Below are 17,587 nucleotides of genomic sequence, written 5' to 3'. Positions count from 1 at the left end.
CTAGATGGGATCTTTTGGCCAATAAACAAGCATCAAAGTACACTGTTATTGTTCCAGACCTGAAGTCTTATGTTGAACACTAGATGGCGCTCTATGCAGTGGTATAAACACATTATGTGGGGAAAACTACTTCCAGAATGGTAGGAAAACCATGTGACTTTTATTTACAAAGTACACAAGAGCACCATGATACTTCAATTTAGCGATTGTGTCACTAGATCCTTTTAAGACTTTTTTTCAAAAGCCTAACAACAAATTTACCAACTTCTTGGTCAGACCTTATCTATATTCGGAGACTCTCTCACTGATCTATATTTAGGCCTATATTCATGTGGACTCATTATGACATCATCTAGCGACATTTAGTGACCAGATTTAGCTACTTCCCATACTGTTATAAGCGCAACCTCCCCCAGTTTCTCTTGAAGCCAATAAGGAAGTGACTTAAACTGCAATTCATTGACTGGCCGCTAGGGACAGGCTCCAAAAGAGAGCAGAATCTCATTGAGCCCCATGGTAAAATGCCCAACTTTACAGCAGAAAGAAACATGTTTACAGCCTGGATAAAATTGTGGAAGATCAACAGAACACACGTTGTTGGATCATCTTGACATTGGCTAAAAGCTTTTTTTCGTGAGATTTACAATGACAATGGCTGGAGAATATGCCTCTCAAGACATCACAAACTCTGACAGCACTGGATATTATAACTAAAACTGCTGCACTATTTTGAACAAATTATACTTTGGACACAGGCTCATTTGTTTGTGAGAGTCCAATGTTCGTATACAGTTTTACAACATAAACAGTGCTCATGTTGCAAAATTTCTTGAAGAACGATGATGGAGAGCAGATCATTCAGAAGAAATGTGATGCAAGCAATGGATAATATATCAATATTTCATAAATGTAATGCTTTTTTGGACAAAAAGTGCTGTTTCTTTTTTAATGGATGCTCATGGACATTTTACCCAAGTACGAAAAAGGTATGAGCAGTGTTGTCTAATGTCCGTTAATGCATCATGTATAGATCATTATGTTTGTATGATCCACTAAAATGTACAATAGTCTATAGCCCATTTCAATTCAGACCTATATTATTACTACTATTCCACTAGGTCTAAAATATATTGTTCGCTGTAAACATGATGATCTTAAATGTATTAATTATTAATTTACAATTAATAAATGTGTAAAGTTGCATAAAATGGAAATACTCAATAAAGTAGGCTAACTACAGATGGATGAATGGTTGAATTCCACAACTAAATAAAACATCTATAAGACATACAACATTTACTGTAGGAGCCATACAATTTACTGGTGACTTAATTAAAAAAAAAAAAAAAAAAAAAAAAAAGTTCTATTGCGCTTCTGATTTGGCAGAGAAATTCGCCGATTTTGGGTGCGTAAGATGTGAAGGATTTTATGGTCCAGTTAGTATTTTCACCCCATAATGGCGGCCGCGCTACCGGAGCGCCACCTAGTGGCTGTTAGTACCAAAAAGTATCAAAGTGTCGCCTCTTGGGTTCTAAGCTCTTTGACACAGGTCTGGGGTCAGCTTTGCTGTTCGAGTTAACATGTAAGTTAGGCTACTAAACATTGAGTGGAGTTTGCACCGCAGCGCCCCCTTAAAGCTCATGACAAGAATAGCATGTGAAGTTATCTTTATTTAAGTGAATTAGGTTTAAATCGCTGTCATGCATGAATGAATGATATTTTTTTGCAATTTTAAACATAATAATCCACGATGCTCACATTACTCAAAACTGAAATTGCACGTCAAAATAACACATTGTCAATATTTCTTATATTGATATAAGTGATTACTCGGATTCAAACCTACCTATATTGTAGTTATAGAAAATATTCACAGGCAGATTTGCTTTATGTATTTCCCCGGCATCGAAATCAGGCACATATCAGGAAACACGATTCCATGGCAGTAAATATCCATGGATTAGGTTTATTTGACAAGTTGTAAGAAACACTTTCGAGCCCAACCTTTAGTGTAATAGTTTGTTTTACTCGAGTTTTCGCAGTTTCCCCTATTAAATCCAGTCATACAGCAGGTTCTTTTGCCACTCAGTCCAGCTGAGGGAGCGCGTTCCGGCGGGAAACGTTGCAGAAAGTGTCCTCATGTGGTGCCCACCAGCATTGGTACAGCAAATAATGCCAAACTTACTGAAATTAGAGGGAAGAATACACAAAAACATCTGAAAACCTTAATGGTCTTTGATGATTGATAGCCATGACAGTGTGTTCAAGGTATTTTGTTGTTGTCTTTGGAGTGTGTTTGTGTTTGTTTGTTTGTGTGTGTGTGTGTGTGTGTGTGTTTTGTCTTCGCAAGTTCAGTTTGATATTAAGTTGTAATTTTAAATTACTCTTGTGGAGTATAATTTGATTGTCTTGTTGATTGTGTTGAAATAAAAGTATTTCTAATGTAAATTTGTGCAAGTAATTGACTGAAATCATATATGATATATATATGCAGAGATGTTGTAATATTGACTGAAATCATATAAGATAATTATATGTAGAGATACGAGGAATTAGGTGGAAACATATAAAGTTTGAAGAACAGACACACAATTTACCTTTTAAAAACATATAATCTGTATAAAATTCATATGAGCAAATAATGCCAAATTTAAATGAATCCTATATGACTTGCATATGATTCAATCAAGAATTTTAAATGATTTGTATAGGAAATTTACTGATATTCATACACATTTTCTACTAAAATCATATACTATTACATACTGTTGTCATGTAAAACTCATATAAGAATTTTGCAGTATTCATATATGATCTAAAAATCCCATATGAGTTTTATGTGTGCTTTTTAGTATGAAAGTGGCCATAATCGGTCTGATTTTGTATATGACATGTATTGGACTTACATGAAACACATAAGGAAATTCTGGCTGATTTGAGTAAAGAATATATATGGTTGCTGTATATGAAACATACAGGTTTTTTTCATATGGGTTTCCAAGGAATGATGGAATGTTAGAATGTTGCAGACCATTTTCTTTTGCAAGAAGTTAAGTTACGCGTAGTAAATAATTATGTGTGCCTTAAACAAAAGCCCTCTCTCTTCAGGCATTCCTCAGCGCCCCCACTGCTCTCCTTCATAGCCTGTCCAGACTGGTGCGAGAACTTATCTGCATTACCGTGTAGCTACTTTGGAATCACTAACTTCCCGAGGGAGGCTCCCAGATTATTACTTACCTTTACTTTTCACTGCAAGAACTGCATCGCATTTTAAAGCAGAGGAAAAGAACGCTTATATGAATCTGCGTTTATTTTTTGTGGGGCATCGTGGTGAAAATGAAGCTTCACTTTCATTGGCTTGCATGGATCTTGTTTTTGCTCGACAACGGTAATGACTTTTTTACAGTCTCGCTTCTGAACACGAATACTAGGAGTAGTGTTGATAGTTAATCAGTAGCAAAACACGAGTGGTTGCCGATTTGAATGTGAGAACTTGTCGTATTAATATTTGTATTTGTAAACTGAAATTTACACTCACAGTCCTGATGTGAAAAGCTAAATGTTGCGATTTGCACACACAGACAACAATCAAAACACCCGTATTACGAAGTTGTAGTTGCAGATTAATAGTTACAAATGTGTAAAATGGCATTCACATAAACAAAATGACAGACACAAAGAGTGTGAGACATATTTACTTTTACACTTTACTTCAGTTTCGCTGTACAGCTTCAAGTCGCCGCTTACAACCTCTCAGATCTGGCAGTACAAGTTCAATTCCTGGCGCTTTGACTTTTGCTACTCTTTTTGCAATATTCCTGTTGCAAAACTGACTTGAGCACTTGAAAGCAGATGTGAGAGAGCAGAACGGGAGTGGGGGGTATTGAAGCCGTTTTATTGGTTGATGCCTGACCAATGAACAACGCCATCCAGTGCGACTTGGCATGCGGGAAGAAATAATTGCATATGTATGTGAATATTTCGATTTGCACACATACCCTGCGTCTCAATCAGCTCCCTAGTTCCCTAGGTCGTGAATCAGTATATCATGCAAGTGAATGTGGCTGATTCCCTGATCAGTGCCCTGACTACTGAACTAGGGAGCTGATTGAGACATACGGATAGACAACAATCAAAACACCCGTGTTACGAAGTTGTAATTGCATATTAATGGTTACAAATGTGTAAAATGGCTAAAGTTGGTTTTATATTCGCACATTCGGACTTCTGATAAATTCAGACTTTCCAATAAATGTGCAATAAATTAATGTTTGCGAATTTTAAGCAGCGACATGATATTGACAACCAACGATTGTCAACTTACAACATTTTTCACAGTCGATCAAAATAGGCAAGTATTGTTTTAATGGCATATTTACTTGTGAATGTCCAATGTAGTGTGATTAACAAGGCTATTGAATACGGATGTCCGAATGTGCGAATATAAAACCAACTTTTCCCAAGTCTACCACAGTCACAGAAATCTGTGAAACACCTGTTAGCCATAAAAACCCGGATCTACGCAGGAAAAACAGCCAAGATCAGTTTCAGTGGCAAAACTTAACATGCGTCATACCGTGACTAGCTGTTGGTATGATTTACCTGATCAGATATACCCTAAACACGTGGAAGATTCTAACAGTATGTTTGATTAAGTGAATGTGCAAATGTACGTATAGGAAAAGGAGTTAAAATATGAAATATGTGTTGTTGTATACGATCCTACGTGATGCTTGTCTGATGAGTGAATGTGTAGCCTATTTCTTTCATGAATGCATGTTTCTCTACTCAACATCATGATATATGGAAAAACATTTTCACATCTATGTTGTAGCCTATATTTGGCTTTGATTAGTTTTTTCTTCAGGTGTGTCTGGTGTTGATTCAGTGGGAGTGTCCGTGTCTGTCAATGAGGGAGATTCAGTCACTCTGAACACTGGTGTTCAAACAAACCAACAAGAAGAGATTAAATGGTATTTCAGCAACACTCGCATCGCTCAGATCAGTGGAGATCTCAGTTATAACTGTACAGATGTTCAGTGTAATGAAGGTACTGAGAGATTCAGAGACAGACTGAAGCTAGATCATCAGACTGGATCTCTGACCATCACAAACACCAGAAACACAGACTCTGGAGATTATGAACTGAAGATCATCATCAGCAGCAGCAGCAGTGAAAAGATCTTCAATGTTACTGTCATTGGTGAGTCATTAATAAATATTTACAGTGCTTTTCAATATTTTGGATGCTGCAGAGTCAGACCCCCAAATATGATCATCCTTATGCGAGGGACCCCATCCTAACTATCTTTTACATCATAAACACCTCATTTATACTCTGAAAAATGAATGTTATAAACCTTAAATTAGTTTCTATTAGGTTACATTATATAGGCTATTTTCTTTACTTATTAATGTACTGTTAAATGTATTTATTTAAATATTTTTATATTAATCGTTCATTTAATAGATTAATAACTTTTTTAATCACATTGTTATTAATAACTTAATCTAATTTATATACTTCTATATACTATATACTACTTCAATCTTATTTGTTGTTACTGTTTTTTTTACAGCTTTCCTCTAAACTTCTGTTTATTCTAATTTATTTTAATTTTTATGTAAAGATTATTAGTTTATTCTAGTTTAATATTAAATGTATTTATTTATGTATGATTTTTTTTCTCTAGACTTCTCCACATTTATTTAATCTAATTTACATTTATTTTTACATTTCTACAGTTTTTCACTGGACCCCAAGACCCCTGGTTTAACATGCATATTTTTTATTTATTTATTTTTAAAACAATTACATACAGAGTAATTTCTGTTAATTCACATATAGTTTGTAGATGATCTGGTTCACATAGAAAATGTTGATTTTTTTGCTGTTAAAGTGTTAATCACCCAAAAATTTAAATTCTGTCATTAATTACTCACCCTCATGTTGTTCTACGCCCGTAAGACCTTCATTCATCTTCAAAACACTAATTAAGATATTTTTTGATGAAATCAGATAGCTCAACGAGGCATCTATTGCCAGCAAGATCGTTTCCTTATCCATTTCCCAGATGGGTACTAAAAACACTTTTTAGTTAAACAACGAAAATACTTTTTGTGCACCCAAAAAAAAAAAAAAAAGATTTTTTTTTTGAATATATTCAACAATTTCTAGTGATGGGTGATTTCAAAACACTGCTTCATGAAGCTTCAAAGCTTTACGAATCGTTTGCTTCGAATCAGTGGTTCAGAGCGCCAAAGTCAATTGAATTTGAAATCGCCCATCACTAGATATTGGGGAAAAAGGTTATTTTGCTTTTGGAGCACAAAAAGTACTCTTGTCGCTTTAAGGTTGAACCACTATAGTAACATGAGCTGTTTTAAATACGTCTTTAGTATCTTTCTGGGCATTGAAAGTGTTAATTATCTTGCTGGCAATGAAGGCCTCACTGAGCCATTGGATTTTATGAAAAATATCACTTTACACTTTATTTGTGTTCTGAAGGTGAACAAAGGTCTTATGGGTGTGGAACAACATGAGGGTGAGTAATTAATGACATTATTTTTGGGTGGACTAACCCTTTAAATAGCAAGCTGCAGGCAGTGGAATGTAAAGTGAAAGTTTTAACTTCTGAGTCACATTTTTTAGAATGCCCTTTTATATAATAGTTAAGGATATCCCATCTAGCAGTGAAAAACAATGGAAAGGTATGAAGTGGAATTAAAAAAATATTCTGTGAGAACGGCCTCTTTCTGTGTAAGAATTATCTCAGTTTACACTATTAAAGATTTCATGTTGATTTAAAACTAAAAGATTTTCATCTGTTAGAATCTTTTACTTTTAACATTTTTTTAAAAAAAAATAAAAAGCTGCAGTTGAGCTCAGATGGAGCCTTGTGTTTATAAGCACAAACCTTTGATCGTTTTTAGATAAAAAGTCAAGAAAGGGCTTGTCTCGTTCATCTTCAGTTTTTTTTCATGTTGTTTGTAGTTTCAGCAGCTGTTGGTTTGTGTTTCAGGCGTTTCTGCTGCTGAACGAGAAGAAGTAAATAAAAATCAGGGAGAAGATGTCATTTTAGGTGTTGGTGAAATAAGAAAACCAAATGATGCAGTGACGTTGTATTTTAATGAGATTCTCATCACTGAAATCACTGGAGATCAGAGTAAGATCTGTACAGATGATCAGTGTGATGAGAGATTCAGAGACAGACTGAAGCTGGATCATCTGACTGGATCTCTGACCATCACAAACACCAGAAACACAGACTCTGGAGAATATAAACTGCTGATCAACAGCAAAAGCAGCAGCTTCAACATCAACAGAGTGAAGAGATTCAATGTTTCTGTCACTGGTGAGTAGAGTTCAGCCATTCAGTGCATTTTCTCTCTTTGATAATATCCGTTTTCCTGTGTGAACGTTGTTTCCTGCTGATCCCACCGATGCTTGCTAAAAACAACAGATAGCACCACTAGAAAGCTGTAAATTTCAGCCAAAGATAAATACTGGTTGGATTATCATCCACTGTTTCTCTTTATCTGTTTCAGGTTCAGGCCTGTCTTCAGGTGCTGTAGCAGGAATTGTGGTTCTGCTATTGGTTGCAGTTGTAACTGCTGGTGTGATTTACTATCGCCGCAGGAATGTAAGTATTACATACAGCTCATTTAGCAAGATACATTAGATTTAATGTGCAAAATTCCTTTAAATGAATAATGGTATGGATCAGGGATCAGCATTCTCAGTGATCGGGCAGACCAAACCATAAGTCGTAAAGACTTTGAAGGTTGGTAGTACCAAAGTCCCTTTAAGACAAGTCATTTCACTCGGCAGCCATCTTTGAAATGACTCTCGGGTATGGAAGTGCAACTCCTATCTCTCTGAATGGGGAAACATCAAATTCTCCAAAGCTGTTTGCCAAGCTTTCGATTAAATTTCATATTTGTAATCACCTATGAAATCTGACAACCACTGTCTCATAAATGTCTTTTCCAAATGCTCGAATCGTGACAAAAAAAACTGTATTTTTCAGGCTGAATCAAGCTAATGCACATGCACAGACCTAAATGCGCATCTCTTTTGCCTAATTTCGGAGGCGCGCGTCTGACTGTTTCTATAGAAACCGGTGTTTCTATTCTAACCAAAGACTATAGAATAACACAAGACGTGTCACTCGTATTGTTTTGAATGGGAGAAAGTGTAACGCGCAATATGGCGGAATAAGTCCCGCCTTCTAAATAAGAGCCAATCGCCGACTGGTAAAGTCATCGCGTCACTTCAGCGGCCGTTAGAATCACCGGTTTCTATAGAAACAGTCAGACGCGCACCTCCGAAGAGACGCGCATTTAGGTCTGCGCATGCACATTAGCTTGATCCAGCCTGAAAAATAGTTTTTTATCATGTTTCGAGCGTTTAGAAACTAAATTTATGAGCCGGTTGTTGTTAGATTTCATTGGTGATTTCAAATATGAAATTTAATCGTAAAGTTGGCGAACAGTTTTGGAGAATTTGATGTTTCCCCATTCAAAGAGATTGCATGATGCCCAGGATGCCCGAGAGGCGTTTCAAAGATGGCCGCCGAGTGAAATTACTTGTCTTAAAGGGACTTTGTTCTAATGGCTGCTGCAGTGACGCAATGACTTTACCAGTCGGCGATTGGCTCTTGGCTTTAGAAGGCGGGACTTATTCCGCCATATTGCGCGTTCCACTTTCTCCCATTCAAAACAATATGAGTGACACGTCTTGTTATTCTATAGTCTTTGGTATTCTGTGGTTACATGAAAAAGAATGTAGCAACTGGCCACTTGGTGGCGCTATAATATGGAAAAAAACACTTAAAACGCTTACAAATGGCTATTACTAATTAACCCGAAGTCTGATTGACTTGAAACTTGGCATGCATTGTCTTTGTCCAAGGTGGCAAGACTGCCTTTGAGGACGTGCGTGTATCTCGAAAAATGCGACCAATGAAGCCGCTGTCAATTAAATTGTTTGTCAAAGATTGGTGATTATTTCATAAACCAACTTTAGCAAACTAGTCTTAGGTTTTTAGCCCAACCTTGATAACTGTTAAAAAGCAGTAAAGGGGTGGTTCATTGCGATTTCACTTTTTTAACTTTAGTTAGTGTGTAATGTTGCTGCTTGAGCATAAACAGTATCTGCAAAGTTACAGCGCTGAAAGTTCAATGAAAACAGAGAAATTGTCTTTTAAACTTATGGCAGTTTAATGCCTACAATTACGACCAGTTTGGACTACAACGAGCTTCTTCCCGGGTTGGTGACATCATAAACCCTGCAAAAACCCTGCAAAAACCCTAGGTAAGCAAGCAAGGAAAACAGCGAAAAATGGCAGATGGAGCAATAATAACTGACATGATCCATGATATCATGATATTTTTAGTGATATTTGTAAATTGTCTTTCTAAATGTTTCGTTAGCATGTTGCTAATGTACTGTTAAATGAGGTTCAAGTTACCATCGTTTCTTACTGTATTCATTTTTAAACACTTGCAGTCTGTATAATTCATAAACACAACTTCATTCTTTATAAATCTCTCCAACAGTGTAGCATTAGCCGTTAGCCACAGAGCACAGCCTCAAACTCATAGAGAATCAAATATAAACATCAAAATAAATACTTTACTCACATGATTCGATGTATGCACACAGCATGCATGACGAACATCTTGTAAAGATCCATTTGAGGGTTATGTTAGCTGTGTGAACTTTGTAAATGCGCTGTAATATAGTCGAGAGCTCGTGTGGCAGGGAGCACGCGATTTAAAGGGGCGGCGCGCTGAAAAAAATCAGTGTATAGTTAATGATGCCCCAAAATAGGCAGTTAAAAAAATTAATTAAAAAAAATCTATGGGGTATTTTGAGCTGAAACTTCACAGACACATTCAGGATTACATCTTGTGAAAAAGCATTCTTGGGCACCTTTAAATGCTACCTTTACAAAAATGCGACTACGCAGTCATGTATTCAGCTACAGGATCAGGATAAAACCGTATATTGAAAGCTAACAAACAGCAGTGACAGCATATCTAAACACTTTGACACAAATACTAAATGAAATACCATTCATAGACGTCCTTTAAAAAACGCGATTGCAGAGGTTCTGCTTGACCCTCTTCATCTGGGTCTGATTCAGGCTCAATTTGATACAGCAATATAGACGCCATTATTTACATTTCCACTTAAGCACAAGTAACAACAAATGGTAAGGGGCGTGGCATTTCCGGAAGCTGCAGCGAATCACAATACACTGGGCCAACTAACCAATCTGAGCACATTGTGTATTTTGGAGGGAGCGGCTTCATAGAAGCAGGAAGTCAAACGAGCCGTTCATATAACAGTGGAAACAGAGGTGTAGAATAAAGGTAAAATATATGAAAAATACAGCTTTTTTAAAAAAACGAAGCATTAAGACTGCACCCCAAAAACACAATCAAGCCTAGAAAAAAACCACTGAACCACCCCTTTAAACATACATTTCCTTTGTAAACTGCCTGTATTGGCTGTTCTCCCTCTGTGATGTAATGGCTCATTTCCTCCGAGTGGTACGGTTCGGTTCAGTGCAGTACGATTTGGGACAGTAAACCCTGATCCTGCTTGTGTTGCAAAGGTATTGTGTTGTCATTCCCCTTGTAGCACACGCAAGTGACAATTCTCTGTCAACCAATCAATGTTCTGCACTGAGTGTAGCTCCACCCTTTTAAAAATGTGGTATGATACCTTTCACAACTTCTGACAATAGAAACGGCAAAAATTGCATACTGAACTGTACCGCATGGTGGAAATGAGCCATATGTGTTTACAATCTTGCTAAAGAAAACACAACACTTGCTTTGCTTTAAAGGCCATAAAGCACTTGAACCCAAATAATTATTACTTGGAACTTATTACTGTTACATAATTATAATTCTTTTTTAACATGCATAAATGTAAACTGAATAGTCATCTTTTTTTGTACTTTTATTTTTAACTAAGCAGATATTCACTGGTGAACCATTGTCAGAACAATCAAAAACACAAACAACTTCCAAATAAGATAAATAATTAATCTAAAAAATAAAGTGTACCTTTTTTTTTTCAGACATCAAGCATCTTATTGGAACATGGCAATACAACAATTCAAGCATTTTAGATGTGATATTGAAATCACAGTACTTAAATTTTGTAAGAATTGTGTTATGTAGGAAATGAAAATCTCTGTACGAACAGAAACGTACAAATTTCCAAGTCTGTAGTATTTTTGTGTTTGTGTAACTGAAACATCAGCTCTTCTCATTACTTTTACCTTTCGTGAATCTGTATTTTCTTACAGGAGAATAATTCTGATCCAAAAGATACGGGACGGGACGAGACTTGGCCCGAGGCTGTCAATAAAATGATGTAACATCAGGCTTTCTTTGAAATGATGGAAATGATTCAAATGGATGAAGAGAAGTAGATCTTTCTTCAGAGTAATTGTGCCACGATTGCAAGATTAAATTAAAATTTTAGATTTAAATATCACTTTAAAAACTGATTTGTTCGAATTTGCTTCTAATGGATTACATGATGTAGCATCTCATAATCTAATAACTGCACAATGTAAAAACTGCACATAATGTAATAAGTATTATATTATTATTGTAATAATAAAATGTTCATTTTCTCAAAACACCATAAAATCTTGAGCTCATAATGTAATAACAATTTTTGCATTATTAGAAATTTATTACATTATAAACTCACCAAAAACATGTCATATTTTCATAAGTGTAATAGCTTTTAAAACATAAAAACAGTATTCCCTTACAGTACATTTTTACAAATCTAATTCCAGTCTTAAATTACCAGCGTAATGCAACACACACACACACACACACACACACACACACACACACACACACACACACACACACACAGTGTTTGTATTTAACACTGTCATTTAACAGTATGTATACAAGACGTAGAAGTAAAAGTAGTGGTAGTAGTAGTTATAATAATAATATAGTAAAAATGTACTGTAAGGGAATACTAATGTTTTTTAATGTTTTAAAAGCTATTACAATTATGAAAAATTACATGTTTTTGCTGAGTTCATAATGTAATAAATTTCTCATAATGTAAAAATTATTACATTTTGAGCTCAAGATTTTATTACGTTTTGAGAAAATTATTACATTATAAACACTGTATTACAATAATAATGTGAAACTTATTACATTTTGCCTTAAACAGTCCATGAGCAAGAAACAAAGCAATAGATCAGTGAATATTTGATATTTTTCAGTATATAGAGGTTTATAGAGAGCTGTTATAGTGATCCAGACATCATCTCTGTTTCTTGGCTTTTGCACTTTAAGACATAATAATGCTAATGTGTTTTCACATATCAGTTATTGTGTCCTGCTTGTTCATATCTTCTTATAACTGATAGGTACTAAGACCAAAATTTTGCTTTAACGCACACGGTCTCATACTGGAGGCCACAAGTGCTCTTCACAGTCTGCACTACTGATGCTGTAGCTGTTTTTACTGGAACTGCCATTACTGTCATTATATCTCCAATGTGTATGGATTAGAAAACACAGGCACCAAACCCAGCCTTAATAAGTTTGGAAATTTGTTGTTTAAATTTGAACGTTGGTGAAACACTGCGCTGAGAGTATTTATTCTGTTTAGTGCCTGCAGGATGAATAAATTATACAGGCTGTGTTAAATGATGATACATTGGTGTGATGTATGGAAGCTTGTTATAAAGTCTGAATTGCGAGACAAACTCATAATTGCCAGTTATAAACTCATAATTGCGAGTAATGAGGTCAGAATTGCGAGAAAAACTCACAATTTCATGATATAAAGCTGAATTGCGTGATATAAAGTTGCAATTGCGAGGAAAAAAAGTCAGATTTTTGAGATAATGTCACAATTACCTATTTTTTTTTTTTTTTATTCTGTGCATGGCGGAAACAAGCTAGTGATGTGATGTTTGTCAGGAGGAACAAATGTGTAGAAAACAAATGCATTTAAAAAAAAAAATCTTCATAATTTTTTTTAGATGCATCTTTATCTCCATTGTTGAAATGTGCAAAAAATGACATGCAATGAAATTGGAAAATAGTCTTCTTACCTGAAGTTTTCATCTGTTGCTTTTTATGAGCTGCTTAGTTTCTCACTGCCAAGTTCTCTCACTTTTTCACCTATTTTAATGTGTTTGTCCTGTAGATCACTGTTTGATAGAGACGGTTGCCTACTCTTAAAGGGATAGTACACCCAAAAATGAAAATATTGTCATCATGTACTCACCCTCAAGTTGTTCCAAACCTGTATGAGTTTTTTTCTTCTGTTGAACAGAAGATATTTTGAAGAATGTTGGTAACCAGACAGTTGATGATCGGTAGCTATTGACTGCTGTAGTATTTATTTATTTATTTATTTATTTATTTATTTTTTTCATACTATGGAAGTCAGTGGCCTTTCTTTTGGCAGTACTCTTGTTTTCTTGTTTCTGTTTTTGGATTTGTCTTTCATCTGGTGCTCATTATGCAGAGCTGTATCATGATGTTTATTCATGTCAGGTAAATGTTTTTTTTTTTAAGTCATTTAAGTGTCAAAGTATATGTTAAGCTCACTAAAGACTTTTTCTTCTCAGAATTGCGAGATATAAACTCAAAATTGCAAGTTACAAAGTTAAAATTGCATGATATAAACTGGCAGTTGTGAGGAAAAATGTCTGAATCACGAGTTTGTCTTGCAATTCTGGCGGCATTTTCTCGCAATTGTTAATTTTTCTCAATTCTGACTTTTTTTCCAGAATTGTGAGATATAAATGTTTGTGAGTTATAGTAACAAATTATGAGGAAAAAAAAGACTTGTTTATATCTTTAAATTCTTACTTTATAATATATATAATATATTACTTTATAACACTCAATGGTACATTTATACCACACAATTCTGAATTTATAACTCACAATTGCAAGTTTAAATCTCTCAATTCTGAGAAAAATGTCAGAATTGTGAGATGTCGAAAATCTCAATGACCTTTTTATTTGTTTATTTATTTTATTTTTGTGTGTGTGTGGCGGAAACAAGCTTCCAAACTAAAGCCTGTACAGATTTGTTTTTATTTTTTTAATTTTTTTTAACCATAAACATATAAGTACTACACAAAAATGTATCAGCTTTCCTAACACTAAAGATTTTTAGTAAGCTGTAAGTTTACTAACCCTTCCATTCAGATAGCGGAATTCTCTGTTTTTACTGTTATTTCTATTTTTTATGCATTCCATTTTTATTATTATGTATTTGGTTCTTCTTTATTTAAAGCACTTTGAATAACCATTGTGTATGAAATGTGCTATACAAATAAAATCGCCTTTCCTAAGTATGACAAATGTAGTGTTCCTTGCACTGTGGCAAAAGTATTTTTAGACATTTTCTTTTTTGTTTTCCTTAACCATCATCCAAGAGAAAAAGTGCCTTGAGGTAAAACCCACAAACATTGTTTTCTTTTCTGAAACATTGAAAGGAACTGGAAAGAACTTTGTATGTTTGTTATTTATATATTAAAAACACATGATTCACACATAATGTCTGGAATCTGTGTCTCTAAAATATTTTGTGGGTGTAGTTTGAAATAATTGTGGACTTGGTACTTTAAATCATTGAGTTATGATTTTAAAACTGGTGCTCTCAACCTTCATCAACAGTTACTGTTACTGTAATTATAGTTACTATAGTAAAACTGATGTGGTAGACACACACACACACACACACACACACACACAAATGCACTCTTTAAAGAAGATCCCATATTAAAGCATGTTTTTTATAGTAGGAACAATAATTGCAGTAACTATTTTGGGAAAGTAGGAATATGTTGTGGTTTAGCAATGCATAATTCTTCAAACATCAAGGATAGTTGAAAAGTAAAAAAAAAATGGTTTGGCAGTATGGTTAGATTCTGGGCAAGAACTCCACACCCATCCATGCAGCTTAGCAAGGAAAAGAGCAGAGAGTGCAGTGAAAACCCTCTTAGGGAAAACACAACAGGACCAACATAAATGTATTACAGTTATCATTAATGTTCTTAATGAGGATCATTTAATGAATAACCTGAGCAATCAGCTCTGAGGAACGCAATAAATATGTTGATAATACTGAATGGGCCTTGTGCTGTATTCTTGTAGGTAGATGTGGATCAGACATGGGCAACAAACTCAAGCTGCTTATATCAAAGTCCTCTGACATTTCCCTTTAAATATTCTTGTTTTAGATTTGTTTTGTTTTATCCTCTGTGCTTCCGCGTTTGTCAATACGTCATCCATCGGGTCAGAGTTTACTCTTCTGCCAAAACTCGACTTGTATATGGCTGTTTGCCAGAAAACAGTTATTAGTTTGTAATGTATACATATTTAAAATATAAAATATGGATATTTTTTTTTACAAAACCCCATCACTTAAGAACCCCCCTGGAGCTGTATGGATTACTTTTATGATGTATGGATGCACTTTTTTTGGGCTTCAAAATCTATATTTCTAATTGTGTTCATTTTGTCTGAAAGAAGATAGTCATGTACACCTAGGATGGCTTGAGGGTGAGTAAATCATGGGATAATTTTCAATTTGGGGTGAACTATCCCTTTAACAGAGTTGGACCTGAAAGGGTCATTTTGTAAAGTGAATGAAATAGTTGTCTCTTGTCTTTCCTTATGTTTGTTGTTGACCAAAGAAACACAAATGGATGGGAATATGCAACTTTATTTTCAAAGAAATGGACACTGTTTCTTGAACAGATAAATAAAATGCAAACGCTTGAAAACCAAGACCTAAAAATAAGAAAAACGCACGGAGAGGCGCTGTTTTTTGGGAGCATTTTCAAGCACAGCCTCCATATTTGATTTCTGAAAGGAAACATAAACTCAATCAGGAACCTGCTGATGCGATAGATAAAACACAATAGAGTTTTGCTTTGAATTCACTCAACAGAAATGCAAAACGATTCAAATTTTTCTTCTTTTATAATTTAACTGAATATTTCTAGTTGTTTATCAACTGAAAACACGTCACAATGCAACTACACAACTCTACTGAGAAAAATGGCAACAATCCAGCAGTCAAAATGATGATACACTGCAAACATCACAAAAAAGTGTGATTAAATCACGATTAAAAATTTTAGTTTAAACCTGCGACGGATGAAGTGATGCAAGACCATAGCATATGACCAAAGAAATAATAAGGAAAGAAAATTCTTCCACAAACACAAAATCTGTTGGGTTTTTAGAGACACTGAGTCTCTAAAAGTGATTGTTGCAAATCCATTTGTCCTTCAGATGTAGTGCAGATGCAAAAAATGCAAAACTTTAATGTGCTAATAAATTTTAGTTGTGAACTTGTGGCTCATTAACTTCTTTAGTTCTGTGTTGCGTTCTGAGGTGCAAACAGTACATAAACTTAAAGGGTTAGTTCACCCAGAAATTTAATTACTCACCCTCATGTTGTTCCACACCCGTAAGACCTTCGTTCATCATCAGAACACAAATTAAGATATTTTTGATGAAAGCTTTCTGTCCCTCCCTTGGGAGCAATGAAGATAGAAAGAGATCATTAAAGTAATCCAGTGGTTTAACTTCAGTTTTATAAAGCCAAGCAAGTGCTTTGTTTGTACAAAAAAAAAAAAAAAAAAAAAAAAATCCTGCAATCCAGTGGGGGAGCACCATGACATGTGCGAGACCGGAAATTGCTCTTTGAGTCTGGTTTGGATACATTATTTTGCAAATAAAGTGGTACATTTTTCGCATCCCTTCATAACTTTGAGGTTAAACCACTGGAGTCACGTGGATTACTTTAATGATGTATTTCCTCCCTCTCTGGGGTTTGAATGTGTAAGTTGTGTAGGTCCCAATAAAGGGACAGAAAGCTCATAAAAAATATCTGACGGGTTTGGAACGACCTGAGGCTGAGTAATTAATGACAGAATTTTCAATTTGGGATTGAAAACATGCTTAAAACTGTTCTGTTCCTAACTGAAGGTAATAATAATGACGGATTGGCCGTTATTTACACGTCTGTTCACTGACCGTCTGATGCTGCAAACTTCAGTCACTGTCAACTTCTTGCAACACCGTCATAATGATCTTACCTCCATTCGTGTTGTTGGTTTGCACACTGCTGAATCAGTTTTGTCTGTCTCCTGGGTCTGAACTGCATTGACAAGTCACATGATGAGTTAAAAACAACAATTGTATATAGAATTTTGTATGTGATTCAAATGCATTAATTGCATGTCATTAAATTGAATTCCTGACCTTTTTCTCTGCATGTTCTGCAGATGCAGAAGATCCCAAAGACAGCTACAAACAACAGAGATCCAGCAGCAGCAGAGCTCAACGCTATCGAAGCGACTGAATAGTGGAAAAAAGAGTGTGTGTCTGGCTCTGTAATGATAAATAAAGAAGGGAATGCATCAATGTGATCTACAGTTACATAAATAAATGGATACATCAGCGCTGTCGTACCTGCACATGTGTGACAGAAGTGAGTGATGTCCAGATGTTGAGTCTGGTTGCTGATGGGATTGTTCAGCACACA

At 35.2% G+C, this 17,587-nt stretch overlaps 1 protein-coding gene and 1 long non-coding RNA gene across 3 annotated transcripts; one reads left to right on the top strand and one right to left on the bottom strand.

Moving 5' to 3' along the window:
- Nucleotides 1-3,108: 3,108 nt before the first annotated feature.
- On the top strand, nucleotides 3,109-17,459 carry LOC125263454. 2 transcript variants are annotated; one of them, XM_048182439.1, is made up of 5 exons: nucleotides 3,109-3,388; nucleotides 4,868-5,203; nucleotides 7,023-7,355; nucleotides 7,549-7,643; nucleotides 17,328-17,459. In XM_048182439.1, the coding sequence occupies exons 1-5, from the start codon at nucleotides 3,337-3,339 to the stop codon at nucleotides 17,406-17,408; spliced, it is 897 nt and encodes a 298-aa protein (XP_048038396.1). In that variant the 5' UTR covers nucleotides 3,109-3,336; the 3' UTR covers nucleotides 17,409-17,459. The 2 variants fall into 2 exon arrangements, with proteins under 2 accessions (XP_048038396.1, XP_048038397.1); XM_048182440.1 differs by lacking the exon at nucleotides 17,328-17,459 and adding an exon at nucleotides 11,328-11,705.
- On the bottom strand, nucleotides 15,735-17,576 carry LOC125263459. Its single transcript, XR_007183816.1, has 5 exons — nucleotides 17,515-17,576; nucleotides 17,305-17,433; nucleotides 17,139-17,200; nucleotides 16,488-16,573; nucleotides 15,735-15,897 (listed from the first exon to the last, which is right to left on the bottom strand). It is a non-coding gene; the product is annotated as an uncharacterized LOC125263459 (long non-coding RNA).
- Nucleotides 17,577-17,587: the final 11 nt, after the last annotated feature.

The sequence above is a fragment of the Megalobrama amblycephala genome, linkage group LG2 (assembly GCF_018812025.1).
Source record: "Megalobrama amblycephala isolate DHTTF-2021 linkage group LG2, ASM1881202v1, whole genome shotgun sequence".
Classification (NCBI taxonomy): Eukaryota; Metazoa; Chordata; class Actinopteri; order Cypriniformes; family Xenocyprididae; genus Megalobrama; species Megalobrama amblycephala.
Note: the sequence above shows the minus strand (reverse complement) of the source record. Positions and strands in the feature narration are given on the sequence as shown.